This window comes from Oncorhynchus mykiss, chromosome 3 (assembly GCF_013265735.2).
Source record: "Oncorhynchus mykiss isolate Arlee chromosome 3, USDA_OmykA_1.1, whole genome shotgun sequence".
Lineage (NCBI taxonomy): Eukaryota > Metazoa > Chordata > Actinopteri > Salmoniformes > Salmonidae > Oncorhynchus > Oncorhynchus mykiss.
This window is the reverse complement of record NC_048567.1, coordinates 69258979-69277578: the sequence shown is the minus strand read 5'-3', so window position 1 is coordinate 69277578 and position 18600 is coordinate 69258979. Positions and strand designations below refer to the sequence as shown.

The following is an 18600-nucleotide window of genomic DNA, read 5'->3' as shown; positions in this document are numbered from 1 at the left end:
TTCCCAGATTGAGTCGCAAGAGGTCAGGAGTGTGTATGAGAGTGAGTGCATTGTTACAACAGTGTACATAGCCAGTAATATGACATTTTAAACGTCAATATTATTTTACAACTTTTGTGAGTGTAATATGTACGTTTTTTAAATTGTTTATTTCCCTTGTTTATTTCCTATTTGTTTATTATCTATTTCACTTGCTTTGGCAATGTAAAAATATGTTTCCCATGCCAATAAAGCCCATTGAATTGAATGTAATTGAGTGGGAGGGCTTTCTAACGTCTGACGGAGTCTTTTCACTATCATGCAGCCCTCTCCACCACCAATGAGCCCAATAAGTAGGCGGATTTGCAGGTACGCCCCGTCGGTTTGCAGCGACCCAGTGTCAGTGTGTGAATTTTTTTCCTCCCCTTCTCTTTTTTTGTAACCAAAGCTGGATGTGTAGAACGTCACATATTGTTTCCCTCTTCACTCCGGTCACTTTAGCGATATGGGTTATTTACTGTTAAACAGCTACAGACGCCGAACGCACAGCCGGCGCCTGGAGTGAAAGTGTCTCTGAGAGATACGGACTATACAGAGTTTCTCTCCAGCCTTCGATAAGTGAGGATATAACAACAGGTTAACGAAAGTGAGATTAGTTTTTTTAAAGGACGATAGAATGGCGAGTCCTCCAAATACTGGGGAAGGACACTTGTTATCCAACGCGAACATTAGTAACACCAAGATTAAGAAATGTGGATACCTCAAGAAGCAGAAGCACGGACACAAGCGCTTCTTCGTTCTGAAGGAACCGGGCGAGGGCTTCCCTGCCCGGCTGGAGTACTACGAGAGCGAGAAGAAATGGAAAAACAAGTCAGCGGCAAAGAGGGTTATACCTCTTGACTGCTGCCTCAATATCAACAAGAGAGCTGACGCCAAACACAAACACCTTATCGCCCTCTATACCAAGGACGAATATTTTGCCGTGGCGGCAGATAATGAAAAAGAGCAGGAGAATTGGTACCGAGTCTTAACGGATTTAATGAGCGAGGGGAAAGTGTACTCCGACGGCTCCGCTTCCAATTCCGCTTCTTCGCTGGTGGGGTTTGATGAGGCGAACTACGGGATGATTACGCCGGTAACTGCCGCGTATAAGGAGGTATGGCAAGTGAACCTGAAATCCAAAGGGCTGGGGCAGAGCCGGAATCTGACCGGGGTATACAGACTGTGTTTATCCAGCCGGACTATCAGCTTCGTAAAGCTCAACTCGGATGTCGCGTCCGTCAGTTTACAGCTGATGAACATTCGGAGATGCGGGCACTCAGAGAGCTTTTTCTTCATCGAGGTCGGACGGTCAGCAGCCACGGGACCAGGCGAGCTGTGGATGCAGGCTGACGACTCAGTGGTGGCGCAAAACATCCACGAGACTATATTGGAGGCCATGAAAGCCATGAAGGAGCTGTCAGAGTTTCGGCCGCGCAGCAAGAGCCAGTCTTCAGGCACCAACCCCATCTCCGTGCCGACCCGGCGGCACCTCAACAACCTTCCTCCAAGCCAGACCGGGCTCCAGCGGCGGTCGCGCACTGACAGCATGGCCACAACTTCCCCGGTTAGTAAATTTACCTCCTGCCGGATACGCACTGCCAGCGAAGGAGAAGGCACCATGGTGCGCCCCATGTCTGTGAACGGGAGTCCCCTCAGCCCCGGTATTCAACCGAACCTATTAGGGAGATCAAACACCATTACAGCCCGGCCCAGCCGGACATTTGAATCCTCTTCCCTCCAGCACAGTAAGTCCATGTCCATGCCTCTGTCTCACTCTCCACCCACAGCCACCCCCAGCCCTGTTAGCCTGTCCTCCTGCTCGGAGAGCAGTGCTCCTTGCCCCTCCAGCTGCAGTGCCTCGGTCTCCCCCAGTGATGGGGGCTTCATCTCCTGTGATGATTATGGCTCCAGCCCTGCAGGCCTGCACCTCACCCTCCGCAGTAACACCCCAGAGTCCCTGAGGGAAGACACACCCCCTTCCCGGGAAGGCAGCAACCTGCACGGCTACATGGTGATGGAGAGACAGAACGGTTACCGCCGGTTACCAGAGCTGGACAAGGCATACCGGAAACGCACATACTCCCTCACCACCCCGCGCCAGCACAGGGCACCGCCCCAGGTCTCCTCTGCCTCATTGGACGAATACACGCTCATGAGGGCCACCTACACCAGTGGTTGCCAATCGGTTCGCAGCTCTCACATGGCTTCCCCAAAAGTGACCTATCCCGAGGACTATGGCGATGTCCAGATAGGCTCCAACGGTCACCTAGGCGACAGTGGCTACATGCCCATGACTCCAGGTGTGGCCCCTCAGACAGCGGGGGTCAAAGGTAATGCTTACATGCCCATGAGCCCCATGTGTGTGTCGGCCCCAAAGCAGATCATCAACCCCCGCTCTCACCCCTCTCCAGCTGGGATGGGTCCCCATACAGATTCCCCTGGCAGTGTGTCTCTGGAGGACAGCGGCTACATGAGGATGTTCTGCGGGGCCAAGATGTCTGTGGACAGCTCAGATGAGAAACTCACCAATGGGGAGTACCTCAACATGTCCCCTGTGGACCCTCTGGTGTCCTTCACCCCCTCAGAAGACTTCCTCACAGACACTACCCCCCAGCCTCACCCTCACCACAGACAGCCTTACTCCATCAGTTCCCTGCCCCGCTCTCTCAAAGCCCAGCCCCAGAGGAACGGTGTCACAGACACAGACCAGTACGTGGTGATGAGTCTACAGAGGCAGAGGATAGAAGAGGAGTCCAACTACTGTCCCATCTCACCAGTCTCCATCGGTACGCCCCCCACCAACACCCACTCCTCAGCCCCCTCGATCCTCAGAGCCGGCAGGGTGACCCAGGAGGGGGGTCTGGTCCACAGGGGGAGGGTGAGTCGACCTACCCGGCTCGCCCTTGACTCTCTGAGGACACTGCCCTGTATGAGCGAACACCCTCTCCCCTCTGAGCCCAGGAGTCCCGGGGAGTACATCAACATAGACTTTGGCAACGCCACACGATACCCGCCTGTCTCTACCACGACTGAAAGCTCTGCTTCATCGCTGGGCTCGGTGGACGGGCCGGCGAGGAGTTCCCCGCCACTCTCCGAATACGTCAACATCAACATCAGCTCATGCTCTTCCAAACACAGGGATTCCCCTTCTTCAATAGGGCGCATGGAGCCGAGTCCTGTGCTCCTCGTGTGTCCCAGCCAGCCTCAGAGAGAGGATCAGAGGGAGAGAGAGGAGGAGTACCAGAGGGAGAGAGAGGAGGAGAGAGTCGTAGTGGAATATCCTCTCCAAAAGCGTGTGAGCCCTGTGTGCCCGGTTGGAGCTGTAAAAGACGACTACACTGAGATGACCTTCAGTCCTACCAACCCCTCTGCCTCTCTCCCTGCCTCTCTGTGCCCCTCTGACTCCACCACCCCCCTGCCTACCAGCCCCTCGTCCTGCATCCAGAGACTCACCCTGGGGGGAGAGGGCGTAGTGGTGGTCCCCCCTGCCCCGGTGGAGTCCTTCCTCCTGGGGGGTCCCTCCACCCCACCCGTCAGCCCCCCTGTCTGGGTTAAGGTGATCCGGGCTGACCCCCAGGGTCGCAGGCGCCACAGCTCCGAGACCTTCTCCTCCACCACCACAGTAACGCCAGTGTCTCCATCGTTCGCCCACGATGCCAACAAGCGGCACAGCTCGGCGTCGGTGGAAAACGTGTCGCGGCTGGTCCGGAGCTCGGAGGGCTCAGACGAGGAGTATGGGAACAGCAACAGCCCCATGTGCCGGGAGACGTCGGCAGGCTACCAAAACGGACTAAACTACATTGCCTTAAACCTGATGGAAGGGAGCCTGGGGGGTTGCACAAGTCTGGGGGGCTGTGAGGGACTGCTGAGGTTCAAGGCAGCGTGTGGATGCAAGGGGGGCATGAACGGTTTCAACGCCAGCCCCTATGCCACCATGGGCTTCAAGGAGACTGCAACAGCAGTGAAAGGTGAGCCTCTGCCGATTATGTGTGTGCCTTTGCATGCTTATCATGAGCCCATTCATTCATACGTGGCATAGAAATAGAATGAATAGAAAGGATGTCTCCATTTAAGTCAATGATGGCATAATGGCTGGACTAGACATTTTGAGTGTAGCCATGCCAGGAAGTAGAAGCAGGACTCTTACCCTTCAATGTGTGCTGTGATTTATTGAGTCAATTCAACTGACATTACGAAAAAGATATTCCATTGCATGAGCCACATCAAAGTGTTTAGTGTTTGTTTGTTATTGCAAGTCCGTTTAAACAAATGTATTTGGTGTATACTGCTTATAGTGAAACTACTTACTTCAACATAGATATTATTTATTTCTCTAAACATGATTTATTAAACATGGGGGCTGAAATGATACGTGACGGTGCATGTCGGAGCACCATAAGAAGTGTAGCGTATTAGTCCTGTTATGCAGCTTATTCAGTGCAAACCAACTGTGATGTATGGAGTAGCCCGTCACACACATTCAGTACATCATTAAGGCCACGGCTGCAGGAAATACGCGTGGTTTCGTGATGCAAATGATTGAAGTTGTTTGAATTCTGGATCAATGTGTGCGCTTGAGTCCCAGCCAGCGTTTCCTGTGACGCAGTTATTCATCTGGACCAGACTACGCTAGTGCAAATGTACAGAGACGGGAGAAAATATCCCAACGCGTTGCTTCAATGATGCTAAAGATTTTTTTGCTCAGCATGCCAGAACAATCCATAAGGAATATATCGGCTAGGTGGTTTCTTCTTTATGTAACACAGTTATATGTGCTCTGAGAGGATTAGGATACGAGTCAGCAAATGTAGTGGAAAGTAGGCTCAAACTGATTTTGTTCAAAATGATCACAGAAAATACATCGATTTAGGGGACAATTCACCTACCAAATCACACTTCAACCCCGTCCGTAACTATTGAGGTTGGGGAAACCAAACATTACCTTTCACCTCGTTCCTGGCTTATGTCTACTGTAGTATCAGTAGCCTGCTATACAACAGTAAATAACACACTCCCCATATATTTGGTTTGGACATTGATGGGGAAATATACAGCAGCGGCTACACAATGTTGTGATCTGCAATGCCCTGGTAAAGGGAGTGCTCTCTTTCTCCTTTCCTCATCTACTGTCTCTCTTCCTCTGTCTCCCTCTCTGGCTGTAAACAGAAGGGCTGGGTGTAGTCAGTGCACTGGGTCCCCCAGAAAAACAAGTGAGTCAGTTGTTTATCACTTGTCAGGTATTGGGTTTCATGTTAGGAATGCAGTGTTCAAAGGCTGCTGGGAGATGTGAATTTTCACTTGTTTTCTAACCTACTGGGGGGGATTGCAGATCACGTTGTTGTTTTACCGTGAGGAACTTTACAAAACAGACTAACACACACGCTGCACCTGCTCCCAAGGGGATTAAAAACCTATGCACTGATTGGCCAAACATACTCAATCAAGGGTGTGTGTTAAGAAGTATTATGCCAGTGTTTTTACTTATGTTTGTGTAATAAGGGATTTCATGTGTGTTTGAGCATGACTGGGGTTGCAACATTCTGGGAACTTTCAATAAATTCCCTGGTTTTCTCTGAAATAGTGGTTGGAATATTCCCAAAATCAGGAGGAATAAGCACGAAAATCCGGAATCCTCCTACTAGGATTTCTGGAAAATGTTGCAACCCTAAGCATGTCTGCTGACGGAGTTGTTTTGTAGTTGAGCAGAAGAAAGACCTGGCCCTAAGCTACGGAAGGAGAGGAGATGGGGGAGGAGGAATGGAGACAGAGGAGTGACATGTATTAGTTTGTTTTTCAAAATCAGGACAAAACAGACCACAGTGGGAGGGAGGGGGGTAAGAACAGAGGAGGGGAGACAACAAAGCAAGAGAGAAGGAGCAGAGTTGATCCAGTACGAGTTGGCTGTGGCCGGTTATTGCTTGGTTATTTATGGCATTCCTGAAAAACAAATGATCAGCCGGAGAGAAAGAACAAAGTGTTTACCAAGAAATTACAGGCTTTTCCACATTCTTCCCTCAGCACCACAACGTGACTCGTAGTCAGCATTCCACATGCTCACATTCATTTGTGACTGGCTGGATTTGGAATGCAAATCATTTGAGGATGAATTGGCCTTTATATTTTGTGTGTGTGTGACAGCTGCTGTGTGTATCTATTTGTAGGTTACTCTGGCCTTGTGTTTGTAGGTTACTCTGGCCTTGTGTTTGTAGGTTACTCTGGCCTTGTGTTTGTTGGTTACTCTGGCCTTGTGTTTGTAGGTTACTCTGGCCTTGTGTTTGTAGGTTACTCTGGCCTTGTGTTTGTGGGTTACTCTGGCCTTGTGTTTGTGGGTTACTCTGGCCTTGTGTTTGTGGGTTACTCTGGCCTTGTGTTTGTGGGTTACTCTGGCCTTGTGTTTGTGGGTTACTCTGGCCTTGTGTTTGTGGGTTACTCTGGCCTTGTGTTTGTAGGTTACTCTGGCCTTGTGTTTGTGGGTTACTCTGGCCTTGTGTTTGTAGGTTACTCTGGCCTTGTTTTTGTGGGTTACTCTGGCCTTGTGTTTGTAGGTTACTCTGGCCTTGTGTTTGTGGGTTACTCTGGCCTTGTGTTTGTAGGTTACTCTGGCCTTGTGTTTGTAGGTTACTCTGGCCTTGTGTTTGTAGGTTACTCTGGCCTTGTTTTTGTGGGTTACTCTGGCTTTGTGTTTGTGGGTTACTCTGGCCTTGTGTTTGTAGGTTACTCTGGCCTTGTGTTTGTGGGTTACTCTGGCCTTGTGTTTGTAGGTTACTCTGGCCTTGTGTTTGTAGGTTACTCTGGCCTTGTGTTTGTAGGTTACTCTGGCCTTGTGTTTGTGGGTTACTCTGGCCTTGTGTTTGTAGGTTACTCTGGCCTTGTGTTTGTAGGTTACTCTGGCCTTGTGTTTGTAGGTTACTCTGGTCTTGTGTTTGTAGGTTACTCTGGTCTTGTGTTTGTAGGTTACTCTGGTCTTGTGTTTGTAGGTTACTCTGGCCTTGTGTTTGTAGGTTACTCTGGTCTTGTGTTTGTAGGTTACTCTGGCCTTGTGTTTGTAGGTTACTCTGGCCTTGTGTTTGTAGGTTACTCTGGCCTTGTGTTTGTAGGTTACTCTGGCCTTGTGTTTGTAGGTTACTCTGGCTTTGTGTTTGTAGGTTACTCTGGCCTTGTGTTTGTAGGTTACTCTGGCCTTGTGTTTGTGGGTTACTCTGGCCTTGTGTTTGTAGGTTACTCTGGCCTTGTGTTTGTAGGTTACTCTGGCCTTGTGTTTGTAGGTTACTCTGGCCTTGTGTTTGTAGGTTACTCTGGTCTTGTGTTTGTAGGTTACTCTGGCCTTGTGTTTGTAGGTTACTCTGGCCTTGTGTTTGTGGGTTACTCTGGCCTTGTGTTTGTAGGTTACTCTGGCCTTGTGTTTGTAGGTTACTCTGGCCTTGTGTTTGTAGGTTACTCTGGCCTTGTGTTTGTGGGTTACTCTGGCCTTGTGTTTGTAGGTTACTCTGGCCTTGTGTTTGTGGGTTACTCTGGCCTTGTGTTTGTAGGTTACTCTGGCCTTGTGTTTGTAGGTTACTCTGGCCTTGTGTTTGTGGGTTACTCTGGCCTTGTGTTTGTAGGTTACTCTGGTCTTGTGTTTGTAGGTTACTCTGGCCTTGTGTTTGTAGGTTACTCTGGCCTTGTGTTTGTAGGTTACTCTGGCCTTGTGTTTGTAGGTTACTCTGGCCTTGTGTTTGTAGGTTACTCTGGTCTTGTGTTTGTAGGTTACTCTGGCTTTGTGTTTTTGTGAATTAGATATCAGTATTTGAGACTTATTAGTTTATTGGTTCATTGACTCATTGAGCTGATGGCCTGTCCAAAGCTAGTGTTTTTGGCATTGTTGTTGTTTTGGTTTGGGGGTAGGCATGCACTCACTCAGATGGGAGAGGGAAGGGGGTGGGGTCACTGAGTGGGTTGGGGGCTGTTTAAATTTCAAAGCATACCCCCATATGGCCCACTCCTGCACCTCACTCTGCCGCCCCTGGTCAGAAACGTAACCTTTGAACTGGCTCTGGGTGTGTGAGGGCCCTTGGGAATAGCAGAGAGGAAGGGAACGCTACAAGCAAACACCAGTTATCTGCAAACAGAATAAGAAACATGTATTGACCTCTCCTACGCTCTCTAGTCTATCTCTGTGTCTGAAAATCTCTTTGTGTTTTTCTCTGACGCTCTTATCATTCCTCTCTCTCCTTTCTTCATGTTTTCCTCTTTTTTTATGAGAGCTCTCTCTCTTTTGGGCTGTCAGGTGTTTGATAGAGACACTCATTCTCTCCCTGTTTTTATTTGGGAGCTCTGACCTCGTCCCCCCTTTTGTTTCCCTCTCTACCTCAGTGTGTGTGTGTTAGCAGATGGTGGGGGCCGGGGTCTTGCACCTGCCCCTCCCAGCAGTGCTCACTGGTTATCTGGCCCTTCAGAGGCAATGACTGAGCACCATCTGCGTGAGAGAGAGAGGCTGAAAACAAATCCAATTTTGATAAACTCCCATATCTATTGGGTGAAATACCACAGTGAGCAATCACAGCAGCAAGATTTGTGACCCGTTTCCACAAGAAAAGGGCAACCAGTGAAGAACAAACACCATTGTAAATACAACCCATATTTACATGTATTTATTTTCCCTTTTGTACTTTAACTGTTTGCACATCGTTACAACACTGTATATAGACATACTATGACTTTTGAAAAGTCTTTATTCTTTTGGAACTTTTATAAGTGTAATGTTTATTTTCATTTTTTTATTGTTTATTTCACTTTGTTTATTATCTATTTCACTTGCTTTGGCAGAGTAAACATATGCTTCCCATGCCAATAAAGCCCCTTGAATTGAAATTTAATTGAGACCAAATATCACTCTAACCCTCACTTTCGCTCTTTCACTTACTCACCTTTTTCCCTTTCTCTATCTCTGTCCCTCCCTCTCTCTTTATTTCTCTCACTTTTTCTGGCATTAGTTTCTGTTTACTGTAAGTCATGTGATTAAGTCTCCTAGTCAGTTGGTCTCTGCCCTCCTTTCTCTCTCCGCCCAGAGAGCCCTCTGTCTGTAGCTGCTAGTTCCAGCTGAGGGCCTCTGGTTGGCCATAGACGTTTGTTTAACAACTAATTAAACAATTAGTAAATTAGATAGCTAAATAGCCCCATTACAGGAATTCCTTGAATTGCCTCCTGTTTTATGGACTTCTTTGAGAAGAATAATTGCTTTTGAGAATGAATTTTAACTGAATTTGTTACCTAAATTAACTTCACTGAAGTGGTGTGATTTTAGAGGATAGCATAGCTGTGCTGAAAAAGGCTGATTGACTTGTCAGCTGCTGTGTGTGGTTAATTATAGATCTATCCAATAATAATACCTAGACGTAGTGACGTATTTCTAATAACGTTTGTCTTCACCTGTCCTCACTACCCTGCCCTCTCTCTGTCTTTCACCCCTCTCTCACTTCACCCCCCTCCCTCCCTCCCCTTCTCTGTGTGATACCCATAAACTAGGACGGGATGTTCCATGGTTAGATAAACTCTGTTAGCGTTCCCTCCATTTAGCTGGGAGTTAAGGAGTATTACATTCTGTTCAGGATTAGACATTGTTGAGTATTTTGTTTTGTTTCGAGTTAGATTTAGTGGAAGGGAGAGCACACACACACACAGGTTTCCCAAACACTGAGGTGAGTTGCAGTTAGGATCACTTAAGCCTCATTGAGCTCATGTTCTCCTGACTTCCCGGGAACAGGCTTCACTCCCTCCTCACCAATTCCTTCTTATCGCGCTCCATTTTTCTTTGGTTCACACTCTTTTCTTCCCTCTTCCTCTCTCAAATTCAAAAACAAATGTTAACATGTTGTTTGTTAAATCAACCCTGTGCCCCAACAAAAAAAACTGTTAGTCTGAATTATGCTACTGCTAGGAGAACCACAGACCTGTTGTCTGAGATATGCTACTGCTAGGAGAACCACAGACCTGTTGTCTGAGATATGATACTGCTAGGAGAACCACAGACCTGTTGTCTGAGATATGATACTGCTAGGAGAACCACAGACCTGTTGTCTGAGATATGCTACTGCTAGGATAACTACAGACCTGTTGTCTGAGATATGATACTGCTAGGAGAACCACAGACCTGTTGTCTGAGATATGCTACTGCTAGGATAACTACAGACCTGTTGTCTGAGATATGATACTGCTAGGAGAACCACAGACCTGTTGTCTGAGATATGATACTGCTAGGAGAACCACAGACCTGTTGTCTGAGATATGCTACTGCTAGGAGAACCACAGACCTGTTGTCTGAGATATGCTACTGCTAGGAGAACCACAGACCTGTTGTCTGAGATATGCTACTGCTAGGAGAATTACAGACTTATTGTCTGAGATATGATACTGCTAGGAGCATTACAGACCTGTTGTCTGAGATATGCTACTGCTAGAAGAACCACAACCCTGTTGTCTGAGATATGCTACTGCTCAAAGAATTACAGACCTGGTGTCTGAGATATGCTACTGCTAGGAGAATTACAGACCTGTTTTCTGAGATATGCTACTGCTAGGATAACCACATACCTGTTGTCTGAGATATGCTACTGCTAGGATAATTACAGACCTTTTGTCTGAGATATGCTACTGCTAGGATAATTACAGACCTTTTGTCTGAGATATGATACTGCTAGGAGAATTACAGAGCTGTTGTCTGAGATATGCTACTGCTAGGAGAACCACAGACCTGTTGTCTGAGATATGAACTTCATACTTTGTACTTTAAACTACAGTAGCATGTCTTCTCCTTTGTATATGCCTGTGGAGTGTGTGAGTGTGATGTAGAGTGTTCCTGGCCCGAGAACAGCAGGTCTATGTATAGCCAGTGAGAAATAAATAAATAATGTTGAGAGCAGTGTGGTTGGGGGAAGGGGCACCTTCCAGGAAGGGGTAGAGGGGTGTGTGGTGGCGTGCCTATAAGGGGGATGGGTAGGCTGTAACGGGTTTGTTTATCCCTCCCTCTACCCCCTCGCTCTCTCCCTCTGTGATCAGCGTGTGTGAAATTAGCTGTATTAGGGGAGGTAGTCTCTCTCAGCTGACACGCACTGCACTGAGAAGTGCTGGTTGAGTCTCCACTCATAAAAGGGGATTGTGATGGCTTGGCAGGACTGTGTGATTGGTAACCAGGGGTGTGTGTTTAGAAACCTCGGTTGTGTGTGTGAGATGATTAAGCTCTGATTCTCGGCAACTCTCCCTCATCCCCACTCCCTCACACCCCTGTGTCTGCAACCAACTGGTCTGGACTGGCCCTGCTGGGGCACGCACACACAGACACACAGACACACAGACACACCCAGACACACACCGACACACACAGACACACACAGACACACACACACGCATACATATACATTCCCATGTCAGGTTGACTTTGTTACTCTGGTTGTCCAACCCTCTCCCTGAATGGAGTGACTGGACCCTGGGTGTAATTGGCCCTGTGAAATTCAAACTACTTCTGTGAACTCTGCCGTCACATACACCACACCGGGTCAGAAGATATTTTATCAAGTGTGGTGTTATGGTGAGGTTGGACAGCCATGAGGTGTTGCGTTATGGTGAGGTTAGACAACCATGAGGTGTGGTGTTATGGTGAGGTTGGTCAGCCATGAGGTGTGGCGTTATGATGAGGTTGGTCAGCCATAAGGTGTTGCGTTATGGTGAGGTTGGTCAGCCATGAGGTGTTGCGTTATGGTGAGGTTGGTCAGCCATGAGGTGTGGCGTTATGGTGAGGTTGGTCAGCCATGAGATGTTGCGTTATGGTGAGGTTGGACAGCCATGAGGTGTGGCGTTATGGTGAGGTTGGTCAGCCATGAGGTGTGGTTTTATGGTGAGGTTGGTCAGCCATGAGGTGTGGTTCCCATGAACAGGCTAGGTCCTGGTTCCTGGTTGTATATCTGACAGAGCACGGCACAGGGTGACACAGTGTCTGTGGAAGTGGGTCAGCCCCTCTAATGTGATTAGCAGGATAATAGAGACTCTAATCAGCCTCCTGTGAGTGTGAGTAGCGCAAGGTGAATCACTCCTCTATTTACTAGTATACTATGTACTGCACCTCCTCTGTGACTGTGGAGTGACAGAGGCATTTAGCAGTTTTGGGTATAAATAGTAGTTATCCCATTCCTCTCTTTCTCCTAGGAGGTGGGTTCTCCTAGTAGGTGGGTATAGGGGGTTCTCCTAGTAGGTGGGTTCTCCTAGTAGGTGGGTATAGGGGGTTCTCCTAGTAGGTGGGTATAGGGAGTTCTCCTAGTAGGTGGGTATAGGGAGTTCTCCTAGTAGGTGGGTATAGGGGGTTCTCCTAGTAGGTGGGTATAGGGAGTTCTAGTAGGTGGGTATAGGGAGTTCTCCTAGTAGGTGGGTATAGGGGGTTCTCCTAGTAGGTGGGTATATGGAGTTCTCTTAGTAGGTGGGTATCGAGGATCAGTATTCTGGGAAAGTATCATTATTATAGTGTTTTGGTCTGGCGTTTTGTTTCAAGTTCTGATGTTATGTCATTTTTCACTCTCTGTGTCTGTGTGTGTGTGTGTGTGTGTGTGTGTGTGTGTGTGTGTGTGTTTCCTAACACTGCGGGTTCTGAATCAGGTTTGTTTAAGAGAGTGGCCAGCTCTGTGAAAAAACCTCTTGTTCTCTGCTTGAAAAAGACAGTGGTGGAAAGTACATAAGTAAAACGTTGAAGTACTACTTAAGTAGTTTTTTGGGGTATCTGTACTTTACTGTTTATATTTTTGACAACTTTTACTTCACTTTATTCCTAAAGAAAATAATGTACTTTTTACCTCATATGTTTTCCCTGACACTCAAAAGTACTCATTACTCATTACATTTTGAATTCTTAGCAGAACAGGAAAATGGTCCAATTTACACATTTATCAAGAGAACTTTCCTGCTCATTCCTTCTGCCTCTGATCTGGCAGACTCATTAAACACAGATGATTCATTTGTAAGTTGTGTCTGTGTTGGAGTGCAGTCCTGACTATCCGTAAATGAAAAAAACAAGAAAATGGTGCCATCTGGTTTGCTTAATTTAAGGAATTTAAAATGATTTATACTTTTACTTTTGATACTTAAGCATATTTTAGAAATTACATTTACTTTTCATACTGAAGTATATTTAAAATCAAATACTTTTAGACTTTTACTCAATTAGTATTTTACTGGGTGACTTTCACTTGAGCCATTTTCTGTTAAGATATCTTTACTTTTACTGAAGTATGACAATAGGGTACTTTTTCCACCACTGGAAAAAGAGAGAGGGAGAAGAGAGGTAGTTAGTGAGTGAGTGAGTGAGTGAGTGGGAGAAATGGAGGCATGGAGGGGAAGTGCAGTGTGCTGTTACTTCCACGCCAGCACTGCATGCAGATCACACTGCACAAACAAGTACACAAGAGCAAGGGTCACAGCACTGTTCTTCAGAGAGAGAGAGAGAGACACTACTCAGTGTTTACACAAGGCCAGAAAAACACTCTGTGTTTGTAAGTGTTTGTGCTTGTTTGTTTATCTGGTCTGTTTTTGTCTGTTTTTCTGTGTTTTATGTTTCTCTTAGAGTGCTGTATGCTTAGGTGTGTGTTTTATTTTCTGTGCTTTTGCATATGCTTCTGTAGGTTTTTCAACGTGTGTGTCAGTGTTGGTATGGATCAGTGTTTGTCGTCATTGGAGACTGTGCTCTCTCAGCTGAATAGTGCTAAACGTTGCTCTGTTTCCCCTCTGCCACTTGATTGTCTCCCAGCTGACGAGCACACTCACGCACACATACTGTACGTACACACACTCACGCACACATACTGTACGTACACACACTCACGCACACATACTGTACGTACACACTCACGCACACATACTGTACGTACACACACTCACGCACACACACATACTCACGTACACATACTGTATGTACACACACTCACGTACACATACTGTACGTACACATACTCACGTACACATACTGTACGTACACACACTCACGTACACATACTGTACGTACACACTCACGCACACACACTGTATGTACACATACTCACGTACACATGCTGTACGTACACATACTCACGTACACATACGCACGCACGCACGCACGCACACACACTCACACACACTGTACGTACACACATTCACGTACACATACTGTACGTACACACACACTCACGCACACATACTGTACGTACACACACTCACGCACACATACTGTATGTACACACACTCGCGCACACACACTCACGCACACATACTGTACGTACACACTCTCGCACACATACTGTAAGTACACACACTCACGCACACATACTGTACGTACACACACTTACGCACACATACTGTACGTACACACACTTACGCACACATACTGTACGTACACACACTTACGCACACATACTGTACGTACACACACTCACACATACTGTACGTACACATCGTTTTCAATGGAAGAGATAACAAGAGCATAGTGGGACAAAAACAGGAATGCATTTTTAAGTCTGTATGTGGGATTTTCTTGTAGATAATATAATTAACCAAACCACACCTCTGTTTCTCTTTCCCTCCATTCAGACTGAAATCTGATGGGACCACCCCCCCTCCTATACCCCCTCTTTCTCTCTCTCTTTCTCTCTCTTTCTTTCTCTCCTCTCTCTCTCTCTCTCTCCTGGCTGTGAACGATGGATAACGCTGCAGCCTAGTGACGAGGTCGCCACGCCAACAGCTGGACCATGTGCTGCAGTAGACAAACTTTAACCTCCACCATCCCCTCCCCTAGGGGTCAACAAGGCCGCCGTCGTCACGACAATGTGGACACTTGATCCCCCAAGTCTCCTATCTTCACTCCCCCCTCTCGGCACCCAGACATTGAGGGGCCGTCGCTGCTGCTATCTAGACAAATAAAAAGAATGTTTCGTCAAAGATTATCTATGTACATTCAAAGTTACTTCTGCAAAATGATATTATTATTATTGTTCTTATTATTATTATTATTCCACTGGTTATCGTTTGGCTTTGGCTGACAGGGCCAGTTAACCTCACCTTGAACCAAACCTCAAGATATGCGAAACACACGTTATACATACTTACACATGTTTATTTATTTATATGTGTGCACTTAGTGGTGCATGTGTGTGTGTGTGGATGTGTACACTGAATTTGTACTGAAGAGAGGTGGCATTTTCAAATATATTCAACAACGTAGTGAGTTAGCAGTTGCTTAAAACCCCTACCTCAGAGCAAACCAGGTTAGTACTTATTTACACACCAGAAATATATATCGAGATATATTTATTTATTTTCAGAGGTGAATGTTTTTATGAACACCAATCCAAAGCCTTACTACTCTCCTGTCCGCAGTTTCTGATGGACGTTTAGTTTGGACCTATAAACACGCAGAAAATCAAAGACTTAAACCCATTGCCATGGAGACGGAATGCTTGTCTGAGCAGCCGGAGAGGAAGAAATGTCTGTCTGACCTCTTTTCCTCTGCAATCAAAGATTATTGAGATTATTACAGTTCGTTCACATATAGTTACTATATATTAATATGCCATAGTAATATATTTATCATTGCATACAAAGCTTACGAGAAGAAGCTGTTCGGCATTATTCAACACGCAAGTAAAAGCCAGGAGAATGGGATCCAGGAGGAGTTTTCTAGAGTAGGACACTCATCATCATCACACACACACATCATCATCATCACACACATCCGCATGTCCCAGTTTCACCTGGGCTGGTGGTCTGTTGTTAATGCCTACACCATCATTGAGACAAAGCCTTGATATACTTTAACAGATTACCTAGTTCACTCACAATGACCCACCTGTGACACGTTATTCTCACCTGATGCCTCAGCACGGCGCCCGTGGTTAGCTGTGATAGGCTATTTGGCACAGAGGTGTGCTGTTATTGGGCTGTGATTGGGCTGGGCAGACTCATGACTGGTTTTCAGAGAGGTTTTGACATGCCTGAAGCCATGGCTGCTGCTTTGGGCTGTGAGACAGTAAGGAAGGAGGAAACACACCAGAGCTGACGCTGCACGGTCTTGCACTTACAAACTGCCTAGATTGTAAACACAAGACACTTGAATGTAGTCTATTCCATGTTCTCCTCTTGGGGAACGTAACCACCTTGACAACGAGAAGAAATACCACAACAATAACATCTACGACAACTGCTACAACATGCAGAATAAGACAAAAGAAACAGGCAAAAACGTAAGGACGAAGAGTGTAGCTTACTTTGTCAGTTCATTGGTACTCAACGTTCGCCTATATACTGTAAAAATGTACAAATACAGAGAATAGAATTGAGCGCAAGCTGAACCTTTTGTTTGAGAGAAATTTTAAGTTAAAGATGATACATTATGTTTGTACTGTTTATGTGTTTGGAGTGAATTCCCGGAAACAATGAAAGCACTAATTATTAAGTTATATACAAGCAGCAATGTTTGGCCTGGATTTTAAAATGATTATTACAGGATGGTCTTGTGAAATGATTGCCTCTACAAGGACATTTTCTAATGCTGTAATTCCGAGAAATACTTTGAGAACAAATGATTCATTGATACTTGACATACACGTTTATTCTTGCTACTTAGGTACATTTCACGAATGGCACATGCAATATTTACATTTTTAAGAAATTTGTTTATAGAGAGGTACCAACTGTATAATAATATGTTAATAATGTTTGTTAAACCTTAAAATATATTATTTTTTTGCTCTTTGTAATTTTTTTCTGCCAATTGATATAATGGAAAGTGTTCTGTTTGTTTTTGCTAATAGAGCGTATTGGTGATTTGACCAGTGTTTTTTTTTGCATTTGCATAGCGTTCCTGTTGGGTTTTTATTTAGCGTCTAAACATTACGATGATATGACGACCTAGCTTAACTTGCTGTGTCTTCCATTGTAAATACTTCATATCTCTTATTGAGATGCTACTAAGAGATGATCATTTAAACCTAGTGTAGTTGCCATGGCTTTAGACTGTATTGATTCTTTATAGACACTTGCAATAAAGAATAACATTGTTTAAGAAAGCTAATGACTCTGTCTCCTCTCTTTTTTCCACAAACAAGTGTGGAGTGTTTTTGGGGGATCTCTTATCTGAATGGAAGAAAGACGGAGCATCATCCGTCTCTACAGACACCAGATGTCTCAATTCCTTTTTCAATAAATCAAATAAAAACCTCTCTCTTTTGTGTCTTAGCCACGCATGTTCATCTGTTCCCTCTCTACTAGTATCCCTCAATGAGTATTGTACTATGACTTCTGCCCATTGAACAACACCCCAGTGGCAAGACAAGAATTCTTTAAGTATCTTCTAGCAGTAGCGCTGCTATGGGTTTGCCCCCCCCCACCCCCTACAATAGTAATTAGACTAGCTTGTCATGAGCGACAGAACAGAGAAGGAGTAAATACAAGCAGTTATGGGATTATGTTTCTGTGCCCTCAGCCATATGCTGTCAGATTATTCCTTCTCACAGCCATGCTAATTGAAATGGTAATTAAGGTTGGAAAACTTTGAATAATTGTAACAGTCTGGTTGGGATATTAGTTTGTGTGTGTGTGTTTTTGGGGGCAGGGTGTGTGTGTATGTGGGGAGGGGTTGTAATTATGTGTATATAGTAGTTGCCAAAAGTTTTGAGAATGACGCAAATATTAATTTCCACAGTCTGCTGCTTCAGTGTCTTTAGATATTTTTGTCAGATGTTACTGTGGAATACTGAAGTATAATTACAAGCATTTCATAAGTGTCAAAATGCTTTTATTGACAATTACATGAAGTTGATGCAAAGAGTCAATATTTGCAGTGTTGACCCTTCTTTTTGCAATCCGCCCTGGCATGCTGTCAATTAACATCTGGGCCTCATCCTGACTGATGGCAGCCCATTCTTGCATAATCAATGCTTGGAGTTTGTCAGAATTTGTGGGTTTTTGTTTGTCGACCCGCCTCTTGAGGATTGACCACAAGTTCTCAATAGGATTAAGGTCTGGGGAGTTTCCTGACCATGGACACAAAATATCACTGTTTTGTTCCCCGAGCCACTTAGTTGTCACTTTTGCCTTATGGCAATGTGCTCCATCATGCTGGAAAAGGCATAGTTCGTCACCAAACTGTTCCTGGATGGTCAGGAGAAGTTGCTCTCTGAGGATGTGTTGGTACCATTCTTTATTCATGGCTGTGTTCTTAGGCAAAATTGTGAGTGAGTGGACTGGATTTTCTTAGGCGCCCTGAAGCCTTCTTCACAACAATTGAACCGCTCTCCTTGAAGTTCTTGATGATCTGAAAAATGGTTGATTTAGGTGCAATCTTACTGGCAGCAATATCCTTGCCTGTGAAGCCCTTTTTGTGCAAAGCAATGATGATGGCACGTGTATCCTTGCAGGTAACCATGTTTGACACAGGAAGAACAATGATTCCAAGCACCATGATTCCTTTTGAAGCTTCCAGTCTGTTATTCGAACTCAATCAGCATGACAGAGTGATCTCCAGCCTTGTCCTCGTCAACACTCAAACCTGTGTTAATGAGAGAATCACTGACATGATGTCAGCTGGTCCTT

The 18600-nt window shown here is 45.7% G+C and overlaps 1 protein-coding gene across 1 annotated transcript; it reads left to right on the top strand.

Moving 5' to 3' along the window:
• The first annotated feature begins 302 nt into the window (after positions 1-302).
• LOC110520474 (insulin receptor substrate 2) lies at positions 303-17076 on the top strand. Its single transcript, XM_021597817.2, has 2 exons — positions 303-3989; positions 14602-17076. Exons 1-2 carry the CDS (start codon positions 656-658, stop codon positions 14604-14606), a joined length of 3339 nt encoding a protein of 1112 aa, XP_021453492.2. The 5' UTR covers positions 303-655; the 3' UTR covers positions 14607-17076.
• Positions 17077-18600: the final 1524 nt, after the last annotated feature.